Genomic DNA, 26,210 nt, shown 5'->3' on the forward strand with positions numbered 1-26,210 from the left:
TGTGTGCTCGCTGCACTTTCGTACTGAGGATTACGAGACCAACCGCAACTTGGTGACGGCTTTGAATGTGCCCATCTGAGCAAGTCTTTGCCGCAGCGCCGTGGTTAAAGTAGCTTCCCATAGAAGCGAAATTTACTAGCCTGGATCTAGTACTTGTGCAGGCATGCTTCACATGCTCCGTAGCTGTGCACACTATCAGATATTTTGCGCAAGCCTAGCAGGATTTTCTTGGTGGTATAATACTTTTCATAAATATTTCCTCCAATCATGCCCGATGAAGTAGACTGAGTGGTGGTAATGCACATTCTTGTCACTATCTGTCCTTATTGTGGAAAGGTATAGCTGCATACCAAAAGGCACTCTCCCCGAGAAGCCACACGATTTGTCCAGGTTTTTGGATTGCTGGAATGTTGATGTATTTCACAATGTCTACATTGATTTTTCCTTAGCTAGCTTGATTGCTGATTAAGCCTGGTAATTTCTCGCTTTTGCAGTTTAGGTGCCCACTGTTACATCCCTTTATACAAACCACAGTAAGCGTGATGACTTGCCCCTGCCACAGGCATTCACGTCGCGCAGCCAAAAATGACCCCGAGTGCTTCAAGCTAACATGTGGACAATGAAGACATTCTGGATGTTTCAAAATACTGAGTTTCTGAGTAAGCCTCATTACCTGGGACGGACAGACAGAACGTCATAGTACTTTGCCTGCAATAAAGACATCGCCCTTTCTTTCCCTAACAGCTTCTTGAGCTGATCGTTCTCTATTCAACAATATAATTAAACATCTTGTTTTACATATTATGTTGCCTTGTCTTTGCCCTGGCGTTCTCCATTGATCTGATCTGCCGAATCAAGCACCAGGCTGCAGCACCAGCACTACCCCAGGAACTTTTGACACCAATCGAGTGTCTTCAATATGCATAAAATGCCGCGCACACATGAACGACGGACAAAAAAGGTGAAGCAGACAATTGCTCCCGTGTGTGCTGCACTTTATACACGGTGAAAACGTTCAGAGTCACTTGAGTTGCTACTATTATTGCATGTCTTCGAAACACTGTAACTTCGTGTGTCGTTCTTTTTGTCTAATCCACCTATACTTCCCTCGGGCAATTTTGTGACATGGAAATAATTGATGTCACACATCTCTTCTTGAGCTCGGTGTTGTTGAGCACAGGTCTTGCTCGTAAACTGCGTTGTTGTTGTTCATAAAACAAAACAATATTGCTGCATGTTGCTGTATAACATATGTTTTAAGTTGACCATAAAGACCTCGTTATTTGCTACTGCAACACATGCAGTTGATGAGAAGAATGTCGCACATACCTCAGTTTTCTTCTTTGGCTGCTGCGCACTGAACATGGCTGCAATGGTGCCAGCCTTTTCTCCAGGTTTCTTCGCATTTGGAGGCCGGTAGGAATTCTTGGCAGCTGCTTTTGCTGAAAGCAGAGAGAACAGAATTTCTCTAACATTTCCCCCTGCATCAGTATCTACTGTTAGACAACATATAAGGCTGATTACTACCTTTCTTGGGAGCGTCATACTCCGCTTCATCAACGTCATCGTCAAATATTTCTCTCCCATCTTCTACGTAACCAGTTCCATCTGGAAAGCGAAACAAAAACATGTGATGCAACAGACAAATTAATCTTTCAGCGGTTGATGTTGCTTGTCACCTTATGCCTTTCACCGTGATAGTTCAACAATATGTAAGAATGCTCAAAGCATTAAATTCTTACCAGTATCTAGTTGCTTTAATGTGGAAAAGGTGCTCGCATTGTCTTTCACTTTTTTTTTCACTTATCCATCCCCCTCCTTCCCCAGATGTAGGCTAAGAAAACTAGATAAACTATCGTTAGTCTCCTTTCCTTACATGCCTCTCGGTAGTTAGCACGTCGGCGAGGCAATAGTCAAAATGCTACAGCCCCGAACGACATCCACAGCATCACGGAAAGCATTACAGTGATAAGATCAAGAAATCAAATTACCGTCGTCAATGATCCAGTCTTTCTCTTGGCGTTCCTGTACGAGACGGGAATATTCATTCTCGTCCACCTCATCATAAACTGAACTTTCTTCTTTGAGCTGGAACTGAGAAGAAACAATCACTTTGCAGAAATCAGCACTACCAGACACTAGAAAAATATTAAAGCAGAACGAGAGATGAATGATAAAGGAATATATAAATTTATCCAGAAAGAAAGATCATACTTCATATTTGCTCCGAGTTCCTTGCTTGACTTGCTTGAGTCTTTCGAGAGCGGCAAATCTGCCTGCTTTGTCGGGCCTCTGGCGCTTCGCTCTGTTTTTGACGAACGAATCTAGAACGGGCGACTGGCTGTAGTTTAGATACACACCACAGTGCAGTTATTAATACTCACCGGAATCATCCTCCATGCTCTGCGCGCAGCCGATGCAAAGAGCCGTGAAAGCAGAGCGTGCGAGAAATTTGGCGCGAAACCAGTGTAAACAGGAACTGTGATGATTGCCCGCCAACGACAATCCAAAAACTAATAATACAAAGCTAATGTCCGTAAGTTTAAATATTAGTGACTTAAACTACAATGTACTTTTCTACGCAATGCGATAATTGTATTAAAGTCATAATTAAGACGCTTTATTTGGCGATTTCTTGACGCACTAGTAGCGCCACGCAATGTAGTGCTGTTATTAATGAAAAGACAGTTCTTGCCAATGAAGCGCAAAAGAGCGGTCACGTGACAATTTTGTTTAGAACGTCTGCGACGGCTTTTTGCTGCTGCGGTATTTTTTACTTGAGCGTAAAATAATCGCGCGTTTATCCATCGGCGCTCTCCGCATGTGGTTCGCGTAGCCAATTTCGTAAGTTTCATCGCATTCTCTCGAAGCCTTACTGCCTGTCTCTCGCTTAATCCCTGACTTTATTATTGCACGAGTGTTGCAGTGCTTTTGAGCTGGCTTCCCGCATTCAACTAGAAATTAATTGCCTAGTTTCGGTGCTTGTGTGTGCTAGCGGCGCACTCGAGAGCTGCGGCACGTTTCAATCCTTTCGCCTGCACGATTTTGACCTTGGTGAAAGCGGCACTTTTTTTTCCTCGCGAGTCACCGGCTCCAAACAAGGACGAGGTCAGCGAGGTTGTCTTGTGTTTGAATGAATGAGGTTTCCGTGGAGTTCGCATTGATTCGCAGCCTGACACCGAGCGCGAGAGTCGAGATCTGTTTCATTTCCCGTTGCACGGTCGCGAAGCGACCACGAGTCCTTCACCGACGTCGTGGCAGTAGGTGAACTTTCCTAAAGGCGTGTTGCGAAGCTTCATACATATTTCCGACGCACGTTTCGTAGAAGGCATAACGCGCAGCATTTGGCAGCTGTGGCCGAGAAACATATGTCTCTGATGGAATGCTTGAGTCACGGATCGGGCACTCCTTGATCTGGTGCTGTGTTTACGATGCCTGCGTGGACCGTTGCGCAATCGCGCGGTCAGACACGTCGTCGCTAGTCTGACGAGGACGCCAAGTCGGAGACCATTGGGGAAAGTGAGAGCGCTTCGTTTATGCTAAACCGATTGAAAGTGTTGGCAGGCGCGCGCAAGCTGCACTTTCTGCGCGTCCTGTCGACGGCGTGACGCACACGGCTCGTTCGAGTGCCCTGGCCTCGCACTATTGGTTGCAGCCGTAGAGTGAGTTTCTCTCTTCGACTGTTGAACTTTGTTCGTAGACGAGTGAAGAGCTGATTGTCTGCCAGGACAGACTGACAGCCGAGGTTGCCTTGACATGCCCTTTAGCGAAGAGGTGGGGTAGCTTTCCTTTCCCCTTATCTGAAACCTTCAAATTGAGCTCGAGACACGCAACTTCCACGGAGAGATAAGATTAACAGGTTCTTGGGGGCTTCTTCAGAGGGCTCTTGTCTAAGTTCGGCAGACCGTAACTGGAGAACACGTGGTGAGATGCGCATGCTTGGCTCGGCTGTCTTTATAGATGCCCAACGCCAGATCATTTTGAAGTGTGATGTGACATGTCATGATGTATGGATGTGCCTGTTGTAGTGATATACAAGAAGGTTCTCTACTGTCCGCCTCTCCGAGTTTCGGCAAAAAGATTGCAAGATTGTGCTTTTTAAATGTTCATTTCAGGCTTGAGGAAGCCTGTCCAAACAAGCATGTCTGGATCCCAAAGGAAAAGGACGCGTGTGGACAATGCTGTCTCGCAAGATGGACCTGCCACGAAACGCATGGTCAGTTGCCCGTCTTACTCGTTTTTCTGGAGGATGTTTTCTTTGTTGGGTCTTAGGCCTGTGGAAAAAAAAAAACAAGACAATTAAGCACTGATGCCTGTCTATCACACTTATAAAGTCCGCTGACTGTGTACCTATTGGTACATAAATCAGCCGGATGTGGCAGTGTTTGACAGTCATCTGTGCTAGTGCTGTAATCGTTATTAAAATAGCACTGATCTCATGTTTGCATTCACTTCTGTGAAAGAAAGTGTGTTGTGGCGAGACGGAACGTACGATAACGGCAGGGCATACGAGTATCCTGCTACCTCTGGAGGCCTTGTCGGACACGATGTAGGTTATCACGCTGCCGGTTGATCCGTGTGTGGCGTGAGCCGTGGATTGCACGTGCCGTCTCCCTTCACTACTATCTGAAAATTCTGAGCTCACGCATTGTCCAGCTATCATCAGTACGGTTGAAATAGGGGAGGGATTTTGGTTCTTCCATATCTGCCGGCTTTGTACGATGCGTCAGCTAATGACTTGTTTTCTGTAAATGGATTGTATCTTTTTTCCTCGTGCATATATTATTGCTTATTGTTAATGACTAATGCTTCCATGCTCAGTGGATGTGGCAGCTGTCAGTTACATTTTTGTGTCGCTCTCGTAGATCACTGCTAATGTGTTGCAAAACTTTTTGTGTAACAGAGTCTGTGATAGAAGACGTGTGATCATGACACGTGCAGTAAGTAGCTGCATAAAGCAACTGTTCAGGTTGCCTCAAGTAGTCACATCTGTACTTTGTACAGTGTCGATTGTGTAAATGAAATTAACAGTGTATTCTTGTCAGTGAGCACGCTTCTCTTGGAGTCTTTGACAATTGATACCGATCGGTTACGTGATCTGTTGCATGACCTCTGATATGATGTATAAGTTGCAATGGGCTTTGAACATATATGTTTATAGTTTCTCTGGTGTGGAACAAAAGTGAAACAAATTTGTGATGCACTCTCAATAACAGTGATTCATGTTTGTCCTGTGTGCTTGTGCACATCGAGAGTCCATTGCAAGTAGACATTATACTTCTAAAATTAGGAAAGATAGTCTTTTCATCTGTTTGTTTGTTGGGGTCATTGTATAGGAGCAGTTTACAGCCAGCTGGTTTGTGTTGAGCAAAAAACCCGAAGCACCATAGACTTGTCAGAATTATCTAAAGTTGTGTGAATTGTAGTTAAACCAGAAATGCAGTGTGCTCAAACGGATTGCCTGCTAACATAACAATTGGTTTGCCCTTCAACATATGCAGTAGCCTGAACATGTTTGTATGTGATGAATTTTGTATTGTCTGCCATTATTGGTCACCTTTAAAAGCTGTCACCTTAACAATGTACCATAAACCTTGTTTCAAATTAAAGTAAGTTGGATTTGGGGGTGAGATTGATCAGCAGCATACCAGGCATAGACATACGTACAAGCTGCTTATAGCGGATACCCCCTCGTTCCTCCATTCTTTGAGAAAAGGGGGACTTTAGGCACTGAGCTGCCCTAAGATTCATTGCAGATGTAGCAGAACAACCAAAAATACGAAATCTGTTTAAAAAGATGTGGAAACTGTTTAGCGAGTCGACTGCGTTTAGTAAGGTACTGGTTTAGTTTTAATGCCATGATTCGATCTGGAACTTTTCTACATAGTAAGCACTTTAACGCAACAAACTCTTCATATGGTCGTGCTTGTTTTGCAGGTGTGCCATATATTGCGGACTACATAGACATGGCATATGATGTGATGTTCATGCATATGTATTGGTTAATTTGTATGTATATTGGTACATGCATATGTATTGGTCTATTGGTTTGAGAATATGTCAGTTCATTCTGTGTAAAGATGAAGCTGCCTGCCTATTCAGATATGTTTGTGTGCTGAAGTGCCTGATGATTTTGCTTCAGAACATTACTAGCACGGTTATATTCAAGTACTTTGTTTTTCCTTTCCTTTACAGACACTCTGTGCACCAGCCCCATTCAGCGATGAGCCCGCGGCAGTGGCGGAGCGAGACAAATGTGACTACAGCATCAAGATCACAAAGGAAATGGCAGCATCGGGGCAAGGTATGCTTGTTTGGGTGCCTCAAGTATCTCTCTTGCTCCGTGTTGCTTTTTCTTGTGAGCATGCGTTTCAGAACACGATTTTCAAGTTTTGTGTTATTGTACTCGAGACATCTAAGCAGCGCGCCATCCAGGCACGTAGCCAGGATTTTTTTTCGGGGGGGGGCCCAAGGCCTAATTATTCGAAAGAAAGTCTTTTCATGGCAAAAAGAAAAAAAAAATTGCCCGGGAACATAAAAGGCTGGACGAATTTCGGGGGGGGGCCCGAGCCCCCCGGGCACCCCCCTTGCCTACGTGCCTGGCGCCATCAATAATTGGCTAACGTCATTCTGCTATTATACGCAAGGTCGCGGGTTCAATTCTGAGCTGGTACAGCTGCATTTCATTGCGTGGAAAATGCTCATGTATGTAAAATCGATGCCCGTATGTAATATATGCTTGAGAACCAGGCAGTTGAAGTTCTTCCAAGATCCTCCGCTACAAAACTTTCATATGAAGCCATTGCGCTGGCAGAGTGCACTCTATCAATCAGTTCGGTCTTCAGGACTCGTGCTGGAATAACACAGTGGCTATGGTGTGTCACTCTGACGAAGGCTGGGCCCATGGCCAAAATGTAAAATGAAGAAAATTCTTTTCACTTGTGCATCAACAACCGCTTTGTTAACCCTTTGTGGGTTTGCCTATATTTTTGACACGCTCATATAAAAACAGGTTGTGGTATATTCATAAAAGCTACAAAGAAATAGTATAAAACACATTCCATCAAAATCAAGCCTGTAGTTTACTGAAAAAAAAGTGAGACGTATATGTCCCGCTGACTCATGAGAGTGTTTTCAAAAAGTGGGAAAACACTGTCCCACTGTCTCATGAAGGTACCACCTCAAGATTGCATCGACGGGTATTTGGGATGAAACGGCTGAAGCAAGCAGCACAGAGTATCGCTTCTCAAGTTGTGCTGAGGAAAGTTGTGGGGATCTCATTCCAGCAGTAGAACACCACCTGCACCTGCGCCTCTTGTGAGCCATCCTAGCGCTGTGGTCTGTTCCTGTAAAGCTTACTTCACCGCATGCACCGACCATTTCTTGTCCATTTGCCTGTCCTTGCTTTGGCTGTCGAAATTATCGAGTACAGCTGTTGTCCCTGAATATGTGCCTACTTTTCAAGAGGTATATGATATCAAGAAAAATATTTCCACGCACCAATGTCTGCAATTACGCTGAGGAATGAGTGTGGCAATATTGCAGGGGATTGTTTCAGTGTATTTATCGGTCAAGTTATTCCGCAAATTTTAAAAAACACGTGATGGCTGGAAGCTAAAATCGCCTCTCTGAAAAACCAGAAAAAGAGGAGATTACCCGGTATTTTGATTGGTAGGTTGTTTCTACCTGAAGAAGAAGAAAATTTAGAAGCTACCATTAAAAATTGATCGAAATTCAACGTCACTGTAACACTACTTCCGCCCTTCGACAGTGTGGTAAAAGATTTTTCCCCAAGAATACAAAGACTTAGGTAAGATATGAGTGGCTTACTGTTGCGCTAATTGCAACGAGTGATGTGAGAGAAAATTTTTCCTACAGACGGAAAAGGGGGCGTATGTGTCCCGCTGTCGCACAAAGGGTTAAGGAATTGTTTGCGAAAGTTATGTTAGGACACTTGCTGCTGTGGTCATGTGATCATGCTTCCCTAAAAGATTTAACAAACCTGAGAATATTTTAGGCATGTACACCTGAGTGGTTTGTACATTATCCGCCACATTCTACTGTATGTGCGAGTTAGTCTCTAATGTTGTGTTCTGTGTCTTGCATGACCATATGAAGCAAAGAAAAAAAGCATAGGGGAAGGTATTTGCTTCCCTAAAAGATTTAACAAACCTGAGAATATTTTAGGCATGTACACCTGAGTGGTTTGTACATTATCCGCCCATTCTACTGGTATGTGCGAGTTTTGTCTCTAATGTAGTCTTCTGTGTCTTGCATGACCATATGAAGCAAAGAAAAAAAGCATAGGGGAAGGTATTTGCTTCCCTAAAAGATTTAACAAACCTGAGAATATTTTAGGCATGTACACCTGAGTGGTATGGACATTATCTGCCACATTCTACTGTATGTGCGAGTTTGTCTCTAATGTAGTCTTCTGTGTCTTGCATGAACATATGAAGCAAAAAAAAAGAATAGGGGAAGGTATTTGTAGTGATAATCGAGGCATAGAAATTATAACGTATTACAGCAAATGAAACTGGATGAAAAAAGAACTTAGGACTAGTTATATCCTAATTGACAACCTCAGTGACAAGTTTTGCTGCAGCTCATCTACCAACTGTGCTATGGCAACGACTGCTCCCCATGGTAGAGTGCTACAATACTTGCATATTTAGATATGATCTGTGCGCACAATAAATGGGCTGACAGCCAATTTTCATGGTACCTGTTTTAATTAGTGCAGCAGAAAGCTCACCGGTCAGACTGTCTCATCATGGAATGGTAACGTGGAAAACTTTGTGAAACACTTTTTATCAGAATTTTACGATGTGCGGCCTGACGAAGTCATACACACAACATATACGGCAAACAGTGGTTGGTTATGCGATAGAGCTTTTACACTGGCAAACAAGTGATGCCCTGTCAATCGAGCCTGTGTTGCGGTGGTTCGTGTTCTACAGTGCACCGTTCATGCATACACCATGCGCATGCACCGTGGCTTGGCACAGGTTGCTGGTTCCTCTGGTAGCTGCAAAGGCAGCTGTGGTTCTCAGTGTCAATCACTTTTACTTCGTAATAAGCAGTAAATAAAGTGGGGATGCCTAATAATATACCGATTCTAATTTTAAGCACGAATTGGGGTGTGCCTCAACAACAGCAGATGAGTACAGCCTTCTGAACGACTCATTCAAGCAGTAGCAAGGCTTGTTCACTAGGCGAAGTGAAGTGCTGGCTTTTCTTTCTTTAAAAAAAAATGCAAATCCTATTCAAATCCCGAAAACAGTGTTCGATTCTGTCACTATAATTCACGGTCTTTCCGCTTCTACCAGTGTCATGTGACACTTTCTGGGTGGTTGACGTCCCTTTTAAGAATCCGAGGTTTTGAAAAAGGAATTCTGTACCATGGCTTATGAAACCGCAGAATTTCACTTGATATTGTTTTCCTGCTCGCTCTTGCGACACTGCTTTTGTGCAAGTAGCTGCTGAAGGTCCACTACATTAAAATCGTGCACACTTTCTTGTCTTCACAGCACCTCGGCCAATTAGGGTGTACGCTGATGGCATCTATGACTTGTTCCACCAAGGCCATGCAAGGCAACTAATGCAAGCGAAATCTGCCTTCCCAAATGTCTATCTCATTGTTGGTGGTAAGTAGCACGTCTCACAAAATCTTGCATTTGCCCACCACTTCTGCAAAATGTGGCCTAAGAAACTGATCATTTTGTCTTCTGTGCTTTTTAGTATTGAAGACAGCTGTTTCTGGAATAATCAATTTAGTGTTAATATTTCTGCCTCATGGTAGCTTTCTACATGCTTCAGCAAGTGCAAAAATTATCCTATGCGAAAGGAATTCTTGGAATTCTGTGATGTTAGTTGTTAAATGGTACGGCTGCAAGTATGTCAAACAGACCTTTGTAGTAGCAACACCCTCATTGGCTTGATGGAGTCTAAATGTATTTGCACATGAAGGTCAGCTTGCTTGTTTTCATCCAACATTGGAAAAGATCACCATGATTAGTGTGCCTGCACAGGTACAATAATTCATAATGGCTGCCAGCTTGTAGTAGTTGTAGTAGTAGTAGTAGTTGTAAAGTTGTAGTAGTTGTGTAAAAAGATTTCGTGGCCCCTAAACCTGAAGGGCTGTTACCTCTACGTTTTTTAGTAACTTGGAATTCTGTTACACACATTCGCATTCCTCATTGTTGAGCTTCAATCATTGTCAGATCACTGTTGTGTTACTCTGTCAGAGACAATATCATCGCTGCTATCGTTTTAAGATGTTGGCAAATTATGTTTTTACTTAGGATGGTGATGATTTACCATTTTCGGGTTTAAGTTATGAAGGCCAATTTGAAAGTTATTTTACTCTCTTAGCTAGTCGCAGCAGAGTGACTTCAATTGTTTTTGGTGCTTCGAAGGATGTGCATGGCACATTGGCCACCACCCTGTTGATTGTGGTATAGGTCCAGCAAGATAGAACATCAAATGCACTGTGCCGTAGTGATATTGGATTGTTGTGCTCCTTAGAGAGGAAGAAAATTCTATGTGGGGTCCACAATGGACAGTCATTGTAAATAAATTGTGAAATGTGCAGGTTTTCATCTCAATCGTAATTGTCAGAATTTGACGCTTGCTACTTTTACAATATATATACTATAATTATATAATAATGTTATGTATAATATATGTAATATGTATATGTATTATATTTATATGTAGTATTTTTTTAACAAAATTGGGGGCACACGTTTGGTATGGGGTTGCACTTTCACTAAGTACTGCTAATGAAATGACTGTGTTTGGATGGATTTTTCCTCTCTGTCCTTTAATATTAATCACAAGGTAATTGTGTTGGATTCGTTTTTCTTGTCAAGGATAAATTAATGAATGTTGACTGTTTAAATTTCAGTAGCCATCCTATGGATAACATAGTAGCACTTGGCTGAAGGTGTTAGCGATTCTGAGGCCAAAGGACACATTTTTATACGAAAGAGATATTTTAACCTTGGATTAAGCTGTAATTGCATTTCCAAGTCGAGCATTCAAGGCTCGCTGTGATCGTTCAGCCATTTTTGCTCCGAGGTGTGCAGAGGGTGTCACGCAACCACTCAACGCAGCATCGTCACATGGCAGCAGTTCCCGATTCACCATTTTGATCAGGTGTCGATGGCACCTTGGTGATACTAACAACCTTTACTGTGCTGTCACTGCCGGGTTTGCGACAGCTCTCTGCAATTTACATATTGTTCACACCCGCGTGCGGCAAGTCCCGCAAATTCTTCTTACTTACCGTATGCGCTCGCATTTACCCTTGCAGTGAACAGTGACCAGCTCACTCATACAATGAAAGGAAGAACTGTGATGACTGACGTTGAGCGGTATGAGGCAGTCCGCCACTGTCGATACGTTGACGAGGTTCTAAGGGACGCACCGTGGGTGATAGACGAGGCTTTTCTTCAGAAGAACAAGGTATGTGTGCATGGCTTTATCAGAAGTAAATGTTGACATTAGATAGGAGATCGTGGGTGTCACATTTCCCTTGCGTCATTTCCCTGTAAAACTGTAGTGTGTAGCCATCCTGATGACAAATATCGGTGCCTATTTCTTCACCTGTTACTGGCTTTTCACAGACACAGGCTTTTTGTCTTAAATTTGATCCTCTGGAGCTTTCGCACATGCTAGAGATTACTTTCCACAGCACGGAGCAAACTTCGTTTATTAAACTGAAGAACAGTTTTTTGAGCTTTCATCTAGCTTCCGTTATGGTCATTATGCGGATGTTTATGTTCTCAGTATATTTTGAAAATGGTGGCCAGGATATTGCTACATTCCTAACTACAGTGTCATAGACGCATCAGAGTAAAATTGCTCGGATAGGCATGTCATTTTTGATAATCATTTGGGATTACACTTTTTATTAAAAATAATCACTTTGCATAGGGATGAACGTGTTTATTGAAGAACATCTTTGTTGGGCCTACAGGAGGTCTATAGCTCACTCAAAGTATGAAGGTTATGAGTACTAAAAGTACTAAGGTGCAAAATTTGTTTGAATGAAGAGCACCCTAAAATGTGATGTAAGTGCGAGACTCGCTACAAAGCAGCAATAACTGCAATTTTTATCGTTGCTGGCTTTTGCGGCAGCTTTTATTTTGGTGAGCTTCATCGAGGACTCCTTCATAGGCGTTAATAAAGCACCCACTGTCCTTGGCTTTATCTGTACAGTCGAGCAGGGATATATCAAATCTGAAGGGAATCGCATAAGAGTTGTATACGTAGGTAATTTGAATGAAATATTTTATACAGTTGAACCCACTTATAACAATACTCAAGTGCCACAAAGATTTCATTGTTATAACGGATAATTGCTATAAACGGGTTACACATACAAAAGAAAAAGCGATATAGGGGTATGGCGGGCTGTTGTGAGAAAACTATAATATCGGATGGGATATGCCAACAGACATGAGTGACATGGATGACAAAGCTGCCAATTCTTTGGACATGCTTGAAAATTAGGATGCTTTCACGGGACCGCCTTGATTTGATGTACGCAGAAGTCTGTAATTTGACGTTGATGCATGCAGCCAATGCACATGTGCATTGGCTGCGGGCTGTGTGCAATGAGAGGAAGGTGGGAGCGACTTCTCAGGTGCAGCAGCATGCGTATGGCGCGCCATCCAGCTTTGCGCATGTTGCTGGAGAATGTGTGGCGTGAGTTTTGAACTGCTAAATACAGTTGTTGCATTGCGCGCCATCTCAGAAACGCGTTGTGCACTGGCGTTAAATTAGTTCAAAGTTTTAGTTCCTAACAAAATTTGTTCGTTATATCCCGTAACAGGCAGATTTTACCTTGTTAAGATGAGGTTTTAAATACATTTGTTTCTATGGGGACTTTCAAGGGGAATGACGATTTGCTCGTTACATCACTTATTTTGTTATAGCCCGTGTCGTTATAAGAAGGTTTGACTGGATTCATAGCTTCTTGTGTAGTTTTACCTTTGTGTAGTTTGATGTTAATAGTTGGAGCATTAGGCTGCTGTCTCAGAGGACAGAGGTACGATTCCTCAGTGGGGCACCCAGGTGAAATTTTATTTTTAAGTGTGACATGTTCAGCAATGCAGTAGAAGAAGCCATGCTTGGGAACACTCGGAGGGGCTCACAAAGGAAGGTTAACTTTAAGGTTTACGTGATCTTTAAAAGTGGCTTTGTACATTTTGAAACGTTTTTGCCATGATCTGCTTTGTAAGATCACTTATTGTGGGTAAAGAAGAAATTATATAAATTACTGTTAGACAGCTTCCTGTAGTGCTACTGTGATGTGAATATATAAGTAGAGCTGTGCGAATAGCAAAATTTTGGTGCGAAGCGAATTCGAATATTGAAGCGTGAGTGCGAATCGAATCGAATATTTTTCGAATAAGTAGAACCCTGCTGTTACGTTCATCACTGCTGCGTTTTCCCGGCTGTTACGTCGTTTTCCGCGGTCCCGGCATAGCTCCCATAGGATACAATGTATCGGGAACCCCGCTGTTACGTCGTAACTGTCGGACCATTCCCGTATGATACGTCGCGAAGTGCGCTCGGAGCCGACCGAGTGACTACCGAAGAGAGCGGCCATGGTGCATTTTCACGCAGCTTGGCCTGGTTTGACCATAATATTAGCCGCATGAGAGGCGCAAGCAACAGGATCTTTCAATTGATGCAAACAAAAGCATGGCCTTCGAGATTCCTATTGCAAACATGGCGTCTATGACGTAATTGCTCGCGAAAGCAAGCCCTCGAGATTGGCATTTACTATTGACAAAAGCATAGCCTTTGAGATTTGCATTGCACAAACATGGCGTTTATGACGTAACTGCTTACGAAAGCAAGGCCTTCAAGATTGGCATTTACGCCATCGCGTTGGCGTAGACTCATCATCATCGTTATTTGTCAGAGGATGGGAGGAGTTCGAGCTGGTTGGAGCTCACATGGTCGTGCGCGCGGTTCGCGGTCAGACTCGCCGCGCTGGTGTGATGCGTTGTGCTTAGTTCTTTCATGCCTACAGCTGTTGGTGTTAAAAAAATCATACGTTGATACATTTCTGTGGATGAGGCCTTCCCCAGCTCCGCGTTTCTATCCATCGACTAGATCGCGGCTGAGTGCGCCAATTTTCGTGCTGCTCGTAAGCACTAATGTAAAATTCTGTACCACTAAATATTTTGTCGTTTTTCCTGTTTTTCGGCTCTTACGTTTCCCGTCTCTTAAGTTTATTTCCTACGGTCCTTCAAAAACGTATCAGCGGGGGTTCTACTATTCTAGAATATTTTTCGAATACTTCGAAGCGAAAATTGCAGAAAAAAAAGTTAGAGAAGATTCCTAAGCATATTTATGAGATAGCAACATGAAAGTTTCTTTTCGCTAAGTTGATGAAGCACTGGTGGGGTGGTGTTTTATAGTGTCTTATCAAGAATCAGGCAATGTAGAGGCCGAATTTATGTACATGATTTGGTGCAACCAAGTGTTGCCGACAACATTTACCACATGGTAGGCGAAGATGCCATTTCCAGCTTCTCCTCCTCTTTCAACTTCTGTGGAAGCCCAACTGATGGTGGCGGACAAGGGTGTGCTCCCTTCAAGTCCGGTGTTCCAATCTGCCTCGTAGACGTCAATATATAAGGACATCTGAAATTTTGGATGCTAAAAAGCTTCAGCTTCCGATTTTTCGGGCTTTCTGCTCAAATTTCAGGTCCAAAACAGCAATAATTGAGCCCCCACCTCTGCCACATCTTTCATTCCGTGTTGGAACCACCGTTTTTGAGTTAGTACATTTGCGACCGTAGCAGAGCTTGAAAGGCAGCTTTGCCGCAATACGGGGTGTGATGAGGTGAAGCATATTGAAAATCTAGGGACTACTTTCAATCTGACGTTGACTGTGTCTTGGCAAAGTTCGACTGTCACAGAGCTTGAAAGGCAGCTTTGCCGCAATACCGGGGTTGATGAGGTGAAGCATATTGAAAATTTAGGGACCACTTCCTATCGGACGTTGACTGTGTCTTGGCAAAGTTCGACCGTAGCGGAGCTTGAAAGGCAGATTTGCCGCAATACTGGGTCTGATGAGGTGAAGCATATTGAAATCTAGGGACCACTTCCAATCGGACGTTGACTGCCTCGTGGCAAAGTTCGACCATAACGGAGCCTGAAAGGCAGCCTTGCCGCAATACCTCGGTGTGATGAGGTGAAGCATATTAGAGAGTTTTAGCACTGGGGACCCCAAGCCACCTGCGTACGCTCTCTCTTGCGTTCCTTTGTACTCCCAGCCGCATCCACCGAGAATAAAAGAGCGCAAGGGCCCGCGCGCGCCCCAAGCCCGGGAACCCAGCACTAAAACTCTCTATTGAAATCTAGGGACCACTTCCAATCGGGCGTTGTCTCTTGGCAAAGTTGCCGAACGGAGCCTGAAAGACAGCTTTGCCGCAGTACTGGGGTGTGATGAGGTGAAGCATATTGAAAATCTTGGGACCACTTCCAATCGGACGTCGACTGTCTTTTGGCAAAGTTCGACCATAACGGAGCTTGATAGGCAGCTTTGCCGCAATACCGGGGTGTGATGAGGTGAAGCATATTGAAAATCTGAAGGGGTCACTTTCAATCGGACATTGACTGTATTTGTTTTTGGGAAGTTCGAATAGTTCGAATAAGAAAATTCCAGTGCGAATCGAATCGAATAGCAAACACTATTCGAAAAATATTTGAAATTTCGAATATTCGCACACCCCTATATATAAGGCATTATGGAGGCAAGATTCTGATATTGTGGTGTTATATGTGCACACAATGTGAAATATTTTAGTCAGTGTTGTACTATCTATATTTTAAGGTTCTACTTGAAAAAAAAAAAAAAACATACCCTTTCCAGAATTTTGTAGGGATCATTCTGAACTTGTAAGTGTGGGTGATGTGGTTTTACTTCATATATTTACGATTATTGCAGTCAATAATACTTACAATTATATAAGAACTCAATCTTGTATGTACACAATATTCACATTCTGTAAAAATTAAGGAAAAATAGCTTAGTATTTTCATCTGGAATGCTTCACTGATACCTGTAAAGCCAGCTCAGTTATCTTTGTTGACTACTCTGGTTAATATTGAGACAATGTAGTGTGAAGACGTATGCACGTTTTGTTAGTGCCAATATCTGCACTGAAAGGTCATATGGTTTTTCCACCACTGATATCGCAGTATGACACTACAATACCGACTACAATTAAAATTAATTTGCAACCACTATTATACAACAGTAAGTAAAATAATCAAACTAGTACACATTAGAATGATAATTTCAATAGACAGATATATTATTAGGACCTCTTGCTCTGCAGCGAGTGGCGCTAGCCACTAACGCCACGGAACGCAGGTCCTCCACATAGCTAATGGCGAGCGTTATATACACACCCTTTGCCGCTGGACGGACTCGGAGATGGCCGGCGCTCATAAGCGTTTCATTACCAGCGAGATGGCGCTAGGAGTGCGACGAGCGCATTTAAAGTCGTCGGCGAGCTCGCTCGCTTCTTCTTATATTTGCGCAAGGAGAACCTTGGCCTTCCGCTGTCTGCTCGCGCGGTTTTCTCGTGGTGAGGGCAAGGGGATGTTTCAAGCTTTAACCGTGATGTCCGCGCTCATGTTACGGAGCGCCACTAAACGACGCCGCTAAACGAACAAACAGAAGATGAGCGCGAACTATCAAGTGTCAAAGCTCGACACTTGAAGCGCGCTCGTTTCCTTCGCTGCTTCGGCCGCCTTTGTAACAGGAGAGCTGTTCAAACTGAGAGTATCCATTGGCGAGCCTCACTGCGTATAGCATATAAATGCTTTAAGCAAAATGTTTTACACTGAGTATGCAACTGTCATATAGTCATTATAGAATGGAAGAAAGGTATAGTACCTACTGCTTCTTTTGTGTTCATGTTGTTGTCCTCTTCTAACAGTTTGCTTCTCCTCCATGTCTTTTTTTTCCCTCCAGATTGATTTTGTTGCACACGATGAGATACCCTACTGTACGGGCAATGACGAGGATGTGTACAAGTTCATCAAGGAAAAGGGCATGTTTCTTGCCACTCAAAGGACAGATGGAATCTCTACGTCAGATCTAGTTGCAAGAATTGTCAAAGACTACGACGTGTATGTCAGGCGAAACCTCGCCAGGGGTTACTCTGCTAGAGACATGAATGTCTCCTTTTTAAATGTAAGTTCCCCTTTTGTCATCCTTGTAGGCCTGTGCGCAAATTGAGTATCAAATGCTTTGCCAAAGCGGTGACAATATGTAAATCTCTATATGACTGCTGCTGCCAACTGAAATACAACGGATAATGCATTTTATAAGGCCTCATGATCACTGGCTAAGCAACACACTGAGGTTTGTGTGTGCGAGTGCAGTTTCCACTTGATTTGAGGGAGATGGCGTGTGGAGATATTTTGCTGTATCTTATGTCCAAACCTAAATAGACTGTTTAGATTTTGATGCTGATTTCATATATCCAATTATTTTTCTTAAAAGGTCAACTAGTTTTTAAGACACCAATGCTGCCTCTTATTTGTTTCTGGAGACACTAGGAGAAAATCCCTTCCGCAGACGGTTAATATTATCAGACAGATACGGTAATATGCAATAAGTGCAATGCGAAAAGCAGTTTTCGAATCAAATCGTAACTAGTCATACATGGATAAATTGATTGCAGATGAAAAAAAGAAAGTGCATTTATTGGTTCACTTAAGTCATGGCTGAGTTTTGCAGAATGCATGTAATTGCCTTCAATGTTTCCATTTTTGATGACTGTAGACACACGCACACACACATGCATAAATATAATCCTTACTCTAGCCATTCTAATATACTATTTCAAATATTCATTGAACTGCATTGCCAGTATGCATGATGGCTGCATCCAGTTCACAATGGCACAAACTTTGTACTGCTGCACTTTTGTTTTTTTCATTACCGAGGTAATTTTGCTCTGAGAAAAAAACGTGGATGCATTCATTTCACTGAAAAAAAGAAAAAATGACTTTTATGCATGGCATGCTTTTATGGAAACAAAACATTCCTGTCTTCCTTTTTCACTTCACAGGAGAAGAAGTTTTTGCTTCAGAACAAGATGGATGAATTAAAAGATAAGAGCAAACAACTAGTGGAGAATTTTGAAGGAAAAAGGCACGAGCTCATCCAGAAGTGGGAAGAAAAGTCAAGGGAATTCATCTTCAACTTCCTAGAGCTCTTCGGCAGGGAAGGAAGGCTGGTGAGGTGCTATTTGCATTATTTTCTTGCATTATTTGCGCTAAAAATTATTCTGTACACTTCAGCGGCCACGGTATTTAAGTATTGTGTTCTTGAGACACCACCCTAATTGTAAGACATCGGTGTCGCAGTATGTGCCACTACTTTGAGGGTTACAGAAAGGAAGCACTTGGGTGACTAGGGAAAAATTGTTAGCTCATACTTCTGTGAACGATATGAAGGAAAAACTGAATATTTGCTAGGTGAATTGTGCTTAAATGAGTCGTCATCCTAGCTGTACATACTCAAATAGAAGGGTGCAAGGAACAAGGGACCAGAAGAAGTGGACAACGCTTCCTTTAGGTGTAGGTAGTTTTTCTGAGCAGCTTCCCGAGTACTCGTGTATCCATCTTTATTGTCATTTTGTCTGAATCGGGTTACGTTTGTGACTTTAGGCGTTCAGTGGCAGTGTAGAGATCCTGTATCTGTTCTTCCTTTCCCATTTCTGATGGTCATTATTGAGTCAGCACATCAGTTACGTTTTTTAATGACTGGATGCAAGTTGTGTTGTTTGGTTCTCAGCAGTGTTCCCTCACCGCTTTTTTATGCTCGGAGGTATTTTATGCACTGCATGTCATCATCAAGGTGTCCACCGAGCTCGAGTCGTTTTCACTTTATTGTAGATGATTCTGATAAAGAGCAACATATCGTGCCTTGCTGACAACGTAGCGCGGCAGCAAGAGGTGGAGCGGCGAAAACTCCAGGACCGGCCAATACGCTGAGAGGGCTCTCTCTCTTTTTGCCCTAATAGGAGACAGACCAAAATGGCGCTTCCTTGTTGGGCCCAGATGACGACGGTTTCGCACCGGGTGCGTCCTTGCATTATATGGAAATATGCAATCTGTTCCGCCCACCAGCCAAGATGAGAACCCGGCGGCCGATGTCCCGAGATGCCTCGCCGTACAGACCGAGCACTCCAGCTTACTGCCCGACGCCACCGCGTTCCCTGACGCCGCCTCCGCTTCCGCTGGTACTAGAACTGCCTGCTGAGAAGCTTGCCAAGGTTGCGAGCTCTGGGGGCATTCTTCCTAAAGCCAAGAGTGACGTGAACATCTTTCAGCACAAGGCCCAAGCACAAGGCGGTGCTGTCAGAGCAGGGAGCAAGTCCTCCGAAAATGTGCAGGCTTCCAAGGCGCCCGAACCACCTCTTTTGACCAGGGTGGTTGACCAGTTGCAGAAGGATGCTGCCTCGCCGAAAGAACGCAGCAACGTGACCTGCAAAAACCGTGAGCCAAAGAAGCCGATGACACATTCTCCAGAGAATGCTGCCTCCCCACAAGGTACTGCCTCTAAAATAACATTGGAGACTGTTGCCAAGTGTCTTTCGCGCAGCATCTCTGACGAAGGCATCGGTGTGGCCACTGTTCCTGTGGGAAAGAATTCTCAAGACGCACCTCCTTGTGCTCCGCTTCATGCTGAAAACTCTGTTCCTGCTGAAGTGCAGTTGAAGAAGGATGACTCCGTGCCGCCTGATCAGAGTGCTGAAAAAACAAACACTAAACCTGGCACTTCGGAACCAGTATCACATCATTTGCAGCGGGGCCTTACAGATTTATACCTTTCATACTCCAACCCTACAGAAGGCGATTCTGAAGAGTATGAAGTAAGAGAAATTGAACCCGAGTCTGATTACGTACGTTCAAGTAAAGTTGAACCAAGCACTGCGGCACAGGAACTAAAGGGTTCAGCCAATGCGCACGAGTCTTTGGCAAACAATGCTACGGCAGTGGTGCGCGATGCAACTGCCATTCAGCAAGTGGAGGTTTCCGAGGTCAGCGGTGCTGAGCAGGTTTCAGCGGGTGCAAAGCGGGGCATGACAAATTTTTACGTCTCTTACTCCAATCCTGTAGAAGGGGAGGCTGACAACAACCCTGTTGACGCTGTTTATGAAGCGTTAACTGTAACAGAATTGGATGCTGTGAAAGAAGAACCGGGCTCCTCAGTTGAGCGGCGTGAGGAAACTTAACTTCAGGGAAACAGTGTTCCCAACTTTAGCAACAGTGGAATAGCGTAGGCTCCAGCTTTCTCCACTTCAGCGCTTGATGAAAACAAGGACAATAATTAAGAGACTACACTTGACAAACTTTCGGAGCAAAAGCTCTGTTTGAGGACCAATTTCGACCGCTATAATGTGCCCATTAGGATCGTGATAGGGCACTAAAGACTATGCTGCACTGCCTTAGCAAACTGCGATGACCCATTGTGTATGTCACTATGTGGAAGGACTATATTCTCTAGAGGCAAACTTGGATATTTCTTTCTCCTTTTCGTGCCTTGGGCTGCTTGCAGTTCAATTCCTACAAAATATCTAGTCAAGGACGGTACATATTTATATTTCTTGAAGCAGGATTACAGGGTTCTCCAGTGAGTGTCTGTGCTTCCTTTACAGATAGGTGGTGAAAATTGCTGTGCCACAATTGAAGGGATGGTGTCCCTGTATACGCACTTCATTTCACTGAAAGTTTTTGTGTGTTCACTAGTCGGTATGTAGAGCATGACATTGTCGACACTCTGTCCCTGTTCTTTTTCAAAATTTGTTGCAGTTAGGTGGCAAGGATGACCAAAGCAGTGGTCATGAAAGAGCACAGCAGTCCACCTTACCATGACCAAGCTGTGCTCAAGTACACTTTACGCTGTATTTGAATAAAAGCCTGCAGCAGCAGTGCACTATTTTAGCTTTTTTTTCTATGCTCTTAGTGACAATCCCAGATGCTTGCTTGCCCATTTATACCTCGGAAAACTAGTCGTACTACTTTTGCAACATATAATGCATGCGTTTTCTTGCTTCACTACTGTGTAGCTGCGACGACGTGTGTGAGAATAAACATTTAATAATCTTTATACTAGAGGGCTTTTCAAACGTGTGCAGTTAATCTCCCCAGACTGTTTTGAAAATCGGTTTCTTGCTGCTGTTGCTATATTTTACCGCATGTAGCGTGCCTCAGTGCCACGAGATGATACCGGCATCATCATACATTTGTGGTAGCTACTATAATATCCCTTGTGGCTTTGCTGAACAGTTGTTTGCTTGCTGCGTTTATTACCGATAATGCTCCACATTGCTTTCAATAGTAATGCTTGGGACCTTGGCTTTCCATTAGTGTTTCCCTAGTCATTTTATTATAACCCCGTTACTTTGCTTATTATTTGTATTTTACATTGTTTTTTTACTATAGTATTCTTGTATGTCGTGATGTTTGTGTAGTGCATCAATATGTTCAGTTAAGCGCGATCGGCTGGCATTATCTGATGGGTTCTTTGTGAACAACGTGGCTGTTGTCCACTTGACATTGTTTTCCTTGAGTGCACTACCTACTTATCTCATAACCAAGGAAATATCAGCAGCTGGTAATTTTCTTAACAGCATAAACTCAGCAGAAACACAGTACAGTGCCCATCGCAAGATTTATTGTCTCTAGACTGTACTCTGGGTAGTGTTTTCAAGTGTCTTAATGGGAACCATATATGATGGCACATTGCGATAACATCGTCCTAGATGGTGGTCACAGTCTTTTAAACACTTTGACTTGAAAAGTTGCATGCTAAATAGTATATGTTAGGGAATGTTTGTGATTGTAATCCAGTTCTTTATTCAATACCCAGGAAGGGATGAATTAAAGCATTAAATGGGGCAAAAACGTAGAGATGGTGATGCAATCTCTAAAACAGCTTAAGCGGGTTGTGGTTGTTCCTGTTGTATAATTTGTACGTGTGCATTTCACTCCTGCACATACGACATCTGGGATGAGTGGCTGATGTGATTATGTCAAAAGTGGGAACAGCATCTATGTAGCATGACTTTAAATTTTTACAAAGTTTAAAGAGGAATGGAGCCATGTAGCTCTTTCTAGGAGTTACTCTTGTTAAAGTGGGAATGTTTCTAGGTTTGGCACATTTCAATTCACATACCTGCTGGTGCGACCACTGACCTGCACGACAGTGATACTAGGAAAGAAACAATACGTGACAGTGTTGCCTCACAGCCAACATCGGACAGGTTAATTTAGAATCTGGGGAAAAAGAAAATTCGCCAGGTTTTGTAGCATATTCTTGTAACATCAAGAAGTTGAAAGCCTGACTGCTCATGTAAAGCAAATGAGCCACTAAGAGCGAGTGCATATGTTTTGGCATTAAATCGACACTTTGAACACCTGATCTGAGCGCTTTGCATTTTTTCAAAGGTGTGCAGACTTTAGCGAAGTACGTATCATGAATCTGTAAGGCAGTGAGCACACCTGTGTAGCTGCACAAGTTGGTTGATGCTGTGTAAGACAATGGATGATGGCTGAGCCCTTTGTAATCAGTGGGAAGCCTTACACTACTCGCTCGTTACACAATTCACATGGTGTGACACCTGGTGTGATTGTGCACTTCTGCCTTGCAATATTACATTTGTTAATGTCACTCCCGACATGATGCCTGCATAGTCTTCTTGAAAAGAAGTTCCAAGCACTTCCATGACTCTTTGGTAGAACACTTGACTGCCCACGGAGAACACCTGGGTTCGATTCCGGCTTGAACCCTGTTTTTTAAAGTCGTGCTTGAGAGGTCATTTGAGTTTTTATACCGCACGCTACATTTTTCAAGGCCAGCGTCCGATAAGGCACTTAAGGCTTTCGACTTTGTCGCGATTCCATGTACACATAAACTGTCGCATGAGCTGATGATTGTAGCTGGCACAGTCAGTGTAAAAGTTCTTTTTTCTTAGAATAACAGAGAGCTGAGCTAGTTGGTAAGTATTCATTCTAAAAAGACAGGGCATGCAAACACGGACACAAGAAAGAAGTCAGGACACCGCATACGCCGACTAACAACTGAAGAGGTGCACAACGGCGGAAAAGAAAGAAGGCACGAAAACTTATCTGCACATGTCCATGCAATAGGTGAACCTATCAATCTGCCACGCGTGGAGGTCTACATGGAAGATAACTGTTGGCATTTGATTTCATCTTTACGCAAGTTAATCGATGGTTGGGTCACGCATCCACTACCACTATTCTCGATATGCTGTGCCTCAATCATCAAGCGCGTATCTTGACTTCTATGCCGGTACAACACTGCGCATTCATCGAATCTTTTTTCTGCCCCAGTAAGGTGAAAAGAATTTGTGGGAAAGTTGAAAGGATGTTGGCAAAGGCAGCTTCAAGTAGCATGAAGAAAGGGTGCATGATTAAACACACATTCCTGTTTGCACCTCGTAAAATGGTGGAACTGGTATTTCACTGAAAAGTGGTGTTAGGTTGGTGACCTCATTTGATATATGCACTGCTTGGGATATTTATAGTGGTATGCAGGTGCAGAATCTTTACTTGCATTTCGATTAAGATTAAGCAGTATAGTGAGGGAAAGGGAAGTAGCTCAACTACCACACTATTTATTTATTGGGTGCTGAATATTTCTTGTATAAATGAAATGTAACACAAAAAGCACTTGTTTTGCGTTTTTAAAGAGCAGTGTCTTACCGGTCTATGTTCAGTTACAATTAGTATATGTATAACTTTAGCATTAAAAGCACACGAAATTAAGTTTTTTTGTTTTGTTTTGTTTTGCCAAGCACACATTCTCATCTCTTGACTGCCTCCCATATCAAGTCTACAAAAGTACACGTGGAAACATTTTCTTTATATTAGTTGTAAAATATGCATTAATAAACATGTTAGTGTTTTTTTACTTTGATTGCTTGCCTTATGGTTGTACTATTATGTAACAGTATTTGCATTGTCCCGCATTGTCTTATTTTTCACGTGCCTTACATCTGCCTTATCTATACATTATAGAAGAATCTCATATTGTGTTTCCTGACCTACTCCGTTTTGGTGCTTTTTACGATGCACTTTGCTGGGGGTCACTTGGTTCGTAATTACGCTTATCCCATCTACTTGCTGACACATTGTTTTCTTGCACCGTTTTGTCTTGGCACTCTACCACGACAGAATTTGTGTGCGTGATTCACCAAAGTGTGCCTAAATCTGTTGCAACTCATTTTTTATGAACGGGATTAAGGTATTTTTTGTATGCCCTAAAAGCGCCCTTTTGTTGTTTTAGTTCATTTTTTTAGTGCTCCTATTTTCTGCAACAAAAGCTACGCCTATAATGCTTACTTCTGCATAGTTTCTTTCAGAAGTTTTCAAACTGCTGGATCATAAGAGAAATGTGAGCTTGCATGTAAATCCACTTTTTATTTTTATAGTTTATAATAGCTGGCACCTTCATTCTTTACAGCATGACAATGCATTATCCTGCTGATTTTATTCCATGCTCTAGAACAGTGGTTCACAGCCGTCGATGTGTTGGGGCAGCCGAGGCGATCTTGTTCAGAATGTTGCTGCAGTTCCTGGAGCAGGACCTAGAACTGGGAATAGGTCAAAACTCGCCTCTAAAAACTTTCTCTTTTTTTTTACGTGGGTGATGGCATTGCAGAACCCCGTAAGACTGCTCCGCAGAACTGCTAGGCTCCGCGGAACCCCATTTGAGAACCACTGCTTTATAAAATGAATTTCAACTAAGAGATCAGGGGACATATATGGAGAAATAGTGAAAGTTTAAGAGTAATCATTTGCACTGGTATTTATGGTTGGCTGGTATGTATAGAGCACTCAGAGCAGGTTTGCCTGGTTAATTCACAGCATTTAGACGCACCCTTACCTGTGAGCATGGAGCACGACTGAGATCTGAGGTCAATCACGCGGCTACTCTGAATGCTCCAAGTCAAGGATAGCATGTTCAGCAAAAGTGCTTTCTCTGGCTTCTACCCCAAAAGACCTCATCAGGTGCTTGGAGCACAATAGAAACCCGTTCAATCCACAGTACGAATAGCCTTTAGAGTACTGCACTTTGCTGGGTCAGTTGGTTCGTAATTACGCTTATCCCATGAAGGTAGTCATGCGAGTCCTAAGTGAAGTGGCATAAACCTTCCAAGGCTGTACAGTTTCATTAATGTAGGGGAACTGCAGGTTCATTAATTAATAGGTGACTGAAACGAACTATTTTAGTCATTGCATCATAGTTCATTCGGCACTATCACTTCTGTGAGAAGGCAAGTTGCATACTCTCCAAGGAGATATTGGTGAGAAGGCTTTGCATGCACACGATCACATTCAAATCACTAGAGACTATACAGCCATTCCAATCTTTAACCAGCGCATGCAAGGAACGACTTTTCTGTGTGTTGGCGCCGTATGACGGAGCTAAGTTGCAAACAGAGTGAGGTAAGCGTATGCTAACAAAGTGCGCTCAGCTGCCCATCCTCTGCTGGGCAGTTCCTCGTTGAAAATGCCGCCCTATAGTGGTGAATTTCAGACGAACCATGCGACGGCTTATCTCATGAGTGGGGGCGTGTGGCGTATCTTTAAATTTTATTTCTTTGATTGCTTGCTGCGATGCCCATCTTCGGAACATAAAGTACGAGCAAAACCATTAACCTATTCTTGCTGCGTGTTCCTCTGAGCTGCGTTAAGATGGGGTGACGTGCTTGATAAGGAACTGCCCAACAGACGATGGCCCCAGCTGAGTGCGCCTTGTGGGCATGCGCTTACCCTCACCCTGTTAGCAACTCGGCTCCATCGTATGGCGCTGATGCACAGAAAAGTCATCACTTGTGCATGATAGTTTTGGGTGACTGTACATGTGTGGCCTAGGTGAATCACCGGTTTGTACAAGAACAGCCATTTCAAGGAGCCATGTGTATGCGGCATGGGGTGTCATGTTTCGAATGCTAGAATTCGAAGCAAATTGTTACTGACGCTCTTAAATCCACTTGTAACAGACAGGATCATTTTGTGAAAGAGATTGTTGTCAGCTGGCTTGTTGCATTTGGGCAGGAAATCCACTTTTTTTTTATCAGGACGACTGAGGAAAGGCTTCTTTTGCTGTTCCGTCTGGCTAACGT

The 26,210-nt window shown here is 43.2% G+C and overlaps 2 protein-coding genes across 6 annotated transcripts in view; one reads left to right on the top strand and one right to left on the bottom strand.

The window, feature by feature from the left end:
- LOC119387640 (DNA polymerase alpha catalytic subunit) overlaps nt 1–2,491 on the bottom strand; it is a 93,634-nt gene extending 91,143 nt beyond the window's left edge. Inside the window, exons 1-5 of the mRNA XM_037655097.2 lie at nt 2,385–2,491; nt 2,215–2,324; nt 1,992–2,088; nt 1,528–1,608; nt 1,330–1,442 (exon numbers count right to left, since the gene is read on the bottom strand). Coding sequence (XP_037511025.1) covers nt 1,330–1,442; nt 1,528–1,608; nt 1,992–2,088; nt 2,215–2,324; nt 2,385–2,400 — 417 coding nt within the window. The 5' untranslated portion in view covers nt 2,401–2,491. The remainder of the gene's footprint in view (nt 1–1,329; nt 1,443–1,527; nt 1,609–1,991; nt 2,089–2,214; nt 2,325–2,384) is intronic.
- A 203-nt stretch (nt 2,492–2,694) lies between these two features.
- Nucleotides 2,695–26,210, top strand: part of LOC119387641 (choline-phosphate cytidylyltransferase B) — a 31,530-nt gene continuing 8,014 nt past the window's right edge. Inside the window, exons 1-8 of one of the 5 annotated variants that reach the window (XM_037655104.2) lie at nt 2,695–2,844; nt 4,116–4,216; nt 6,196–6,304; nt 9,531–9,647; nt 11,318–11,469; nt 17,012–17,233; nt 18,117–18,284; nt 20,866–20,997. In XM_037655104.2, coding sequence (XP_037511032.1) covers nt 4,142–4,216; nt 6,196–6,304; nt 9,531–9,647; nt 11,318–11,469; nt 17,012–17,233; nt 18,117–18,284; nt 20,866–20,928 — 906 coding nt within the window. In that variant the 5' untranslated portion in view covers nt 2,695–2,844; nt 4,116–4,141 and the 3' untranslated portion in view covers nt 20,929–20,997. Of the gene's footprint in view, nt 2,845–3,694; nt 3,775–3,859; nt 3,925–4,115; nt 4,217–6,195; nt 6,305–9,530; nt 9,648–11,317; nt 11,470–17,011; nt 17,234–18,116; nt 18,285–19,073; nt 20,844–20,865; nt 20,998–26,210 lie in introns of those variants that run through there. The other 4 variants (XM_037655099.2, XM_037655100.2, XM_037655101.2 and 1 more) reach the window with 4 other exon arrangements.

The sequence above is a fragment of the Rhipicephalus sanguineus genome, chromosome 3 (assembly GCF_013339695.2).
Source record: "Rhipicephalus sanguineus isolate Rsan-2018 chromosome 3, BIME_Rsan_1.4, whole genome shotgun sequence".
Taxonomy (NCBI): domain Eukaryota; kingdom Metazoa; phylum Arthropoda; class Arachnida; order Ixodida; family Ixodidae; genus Rhipicephalus; species Rhipicephalus sanguineus.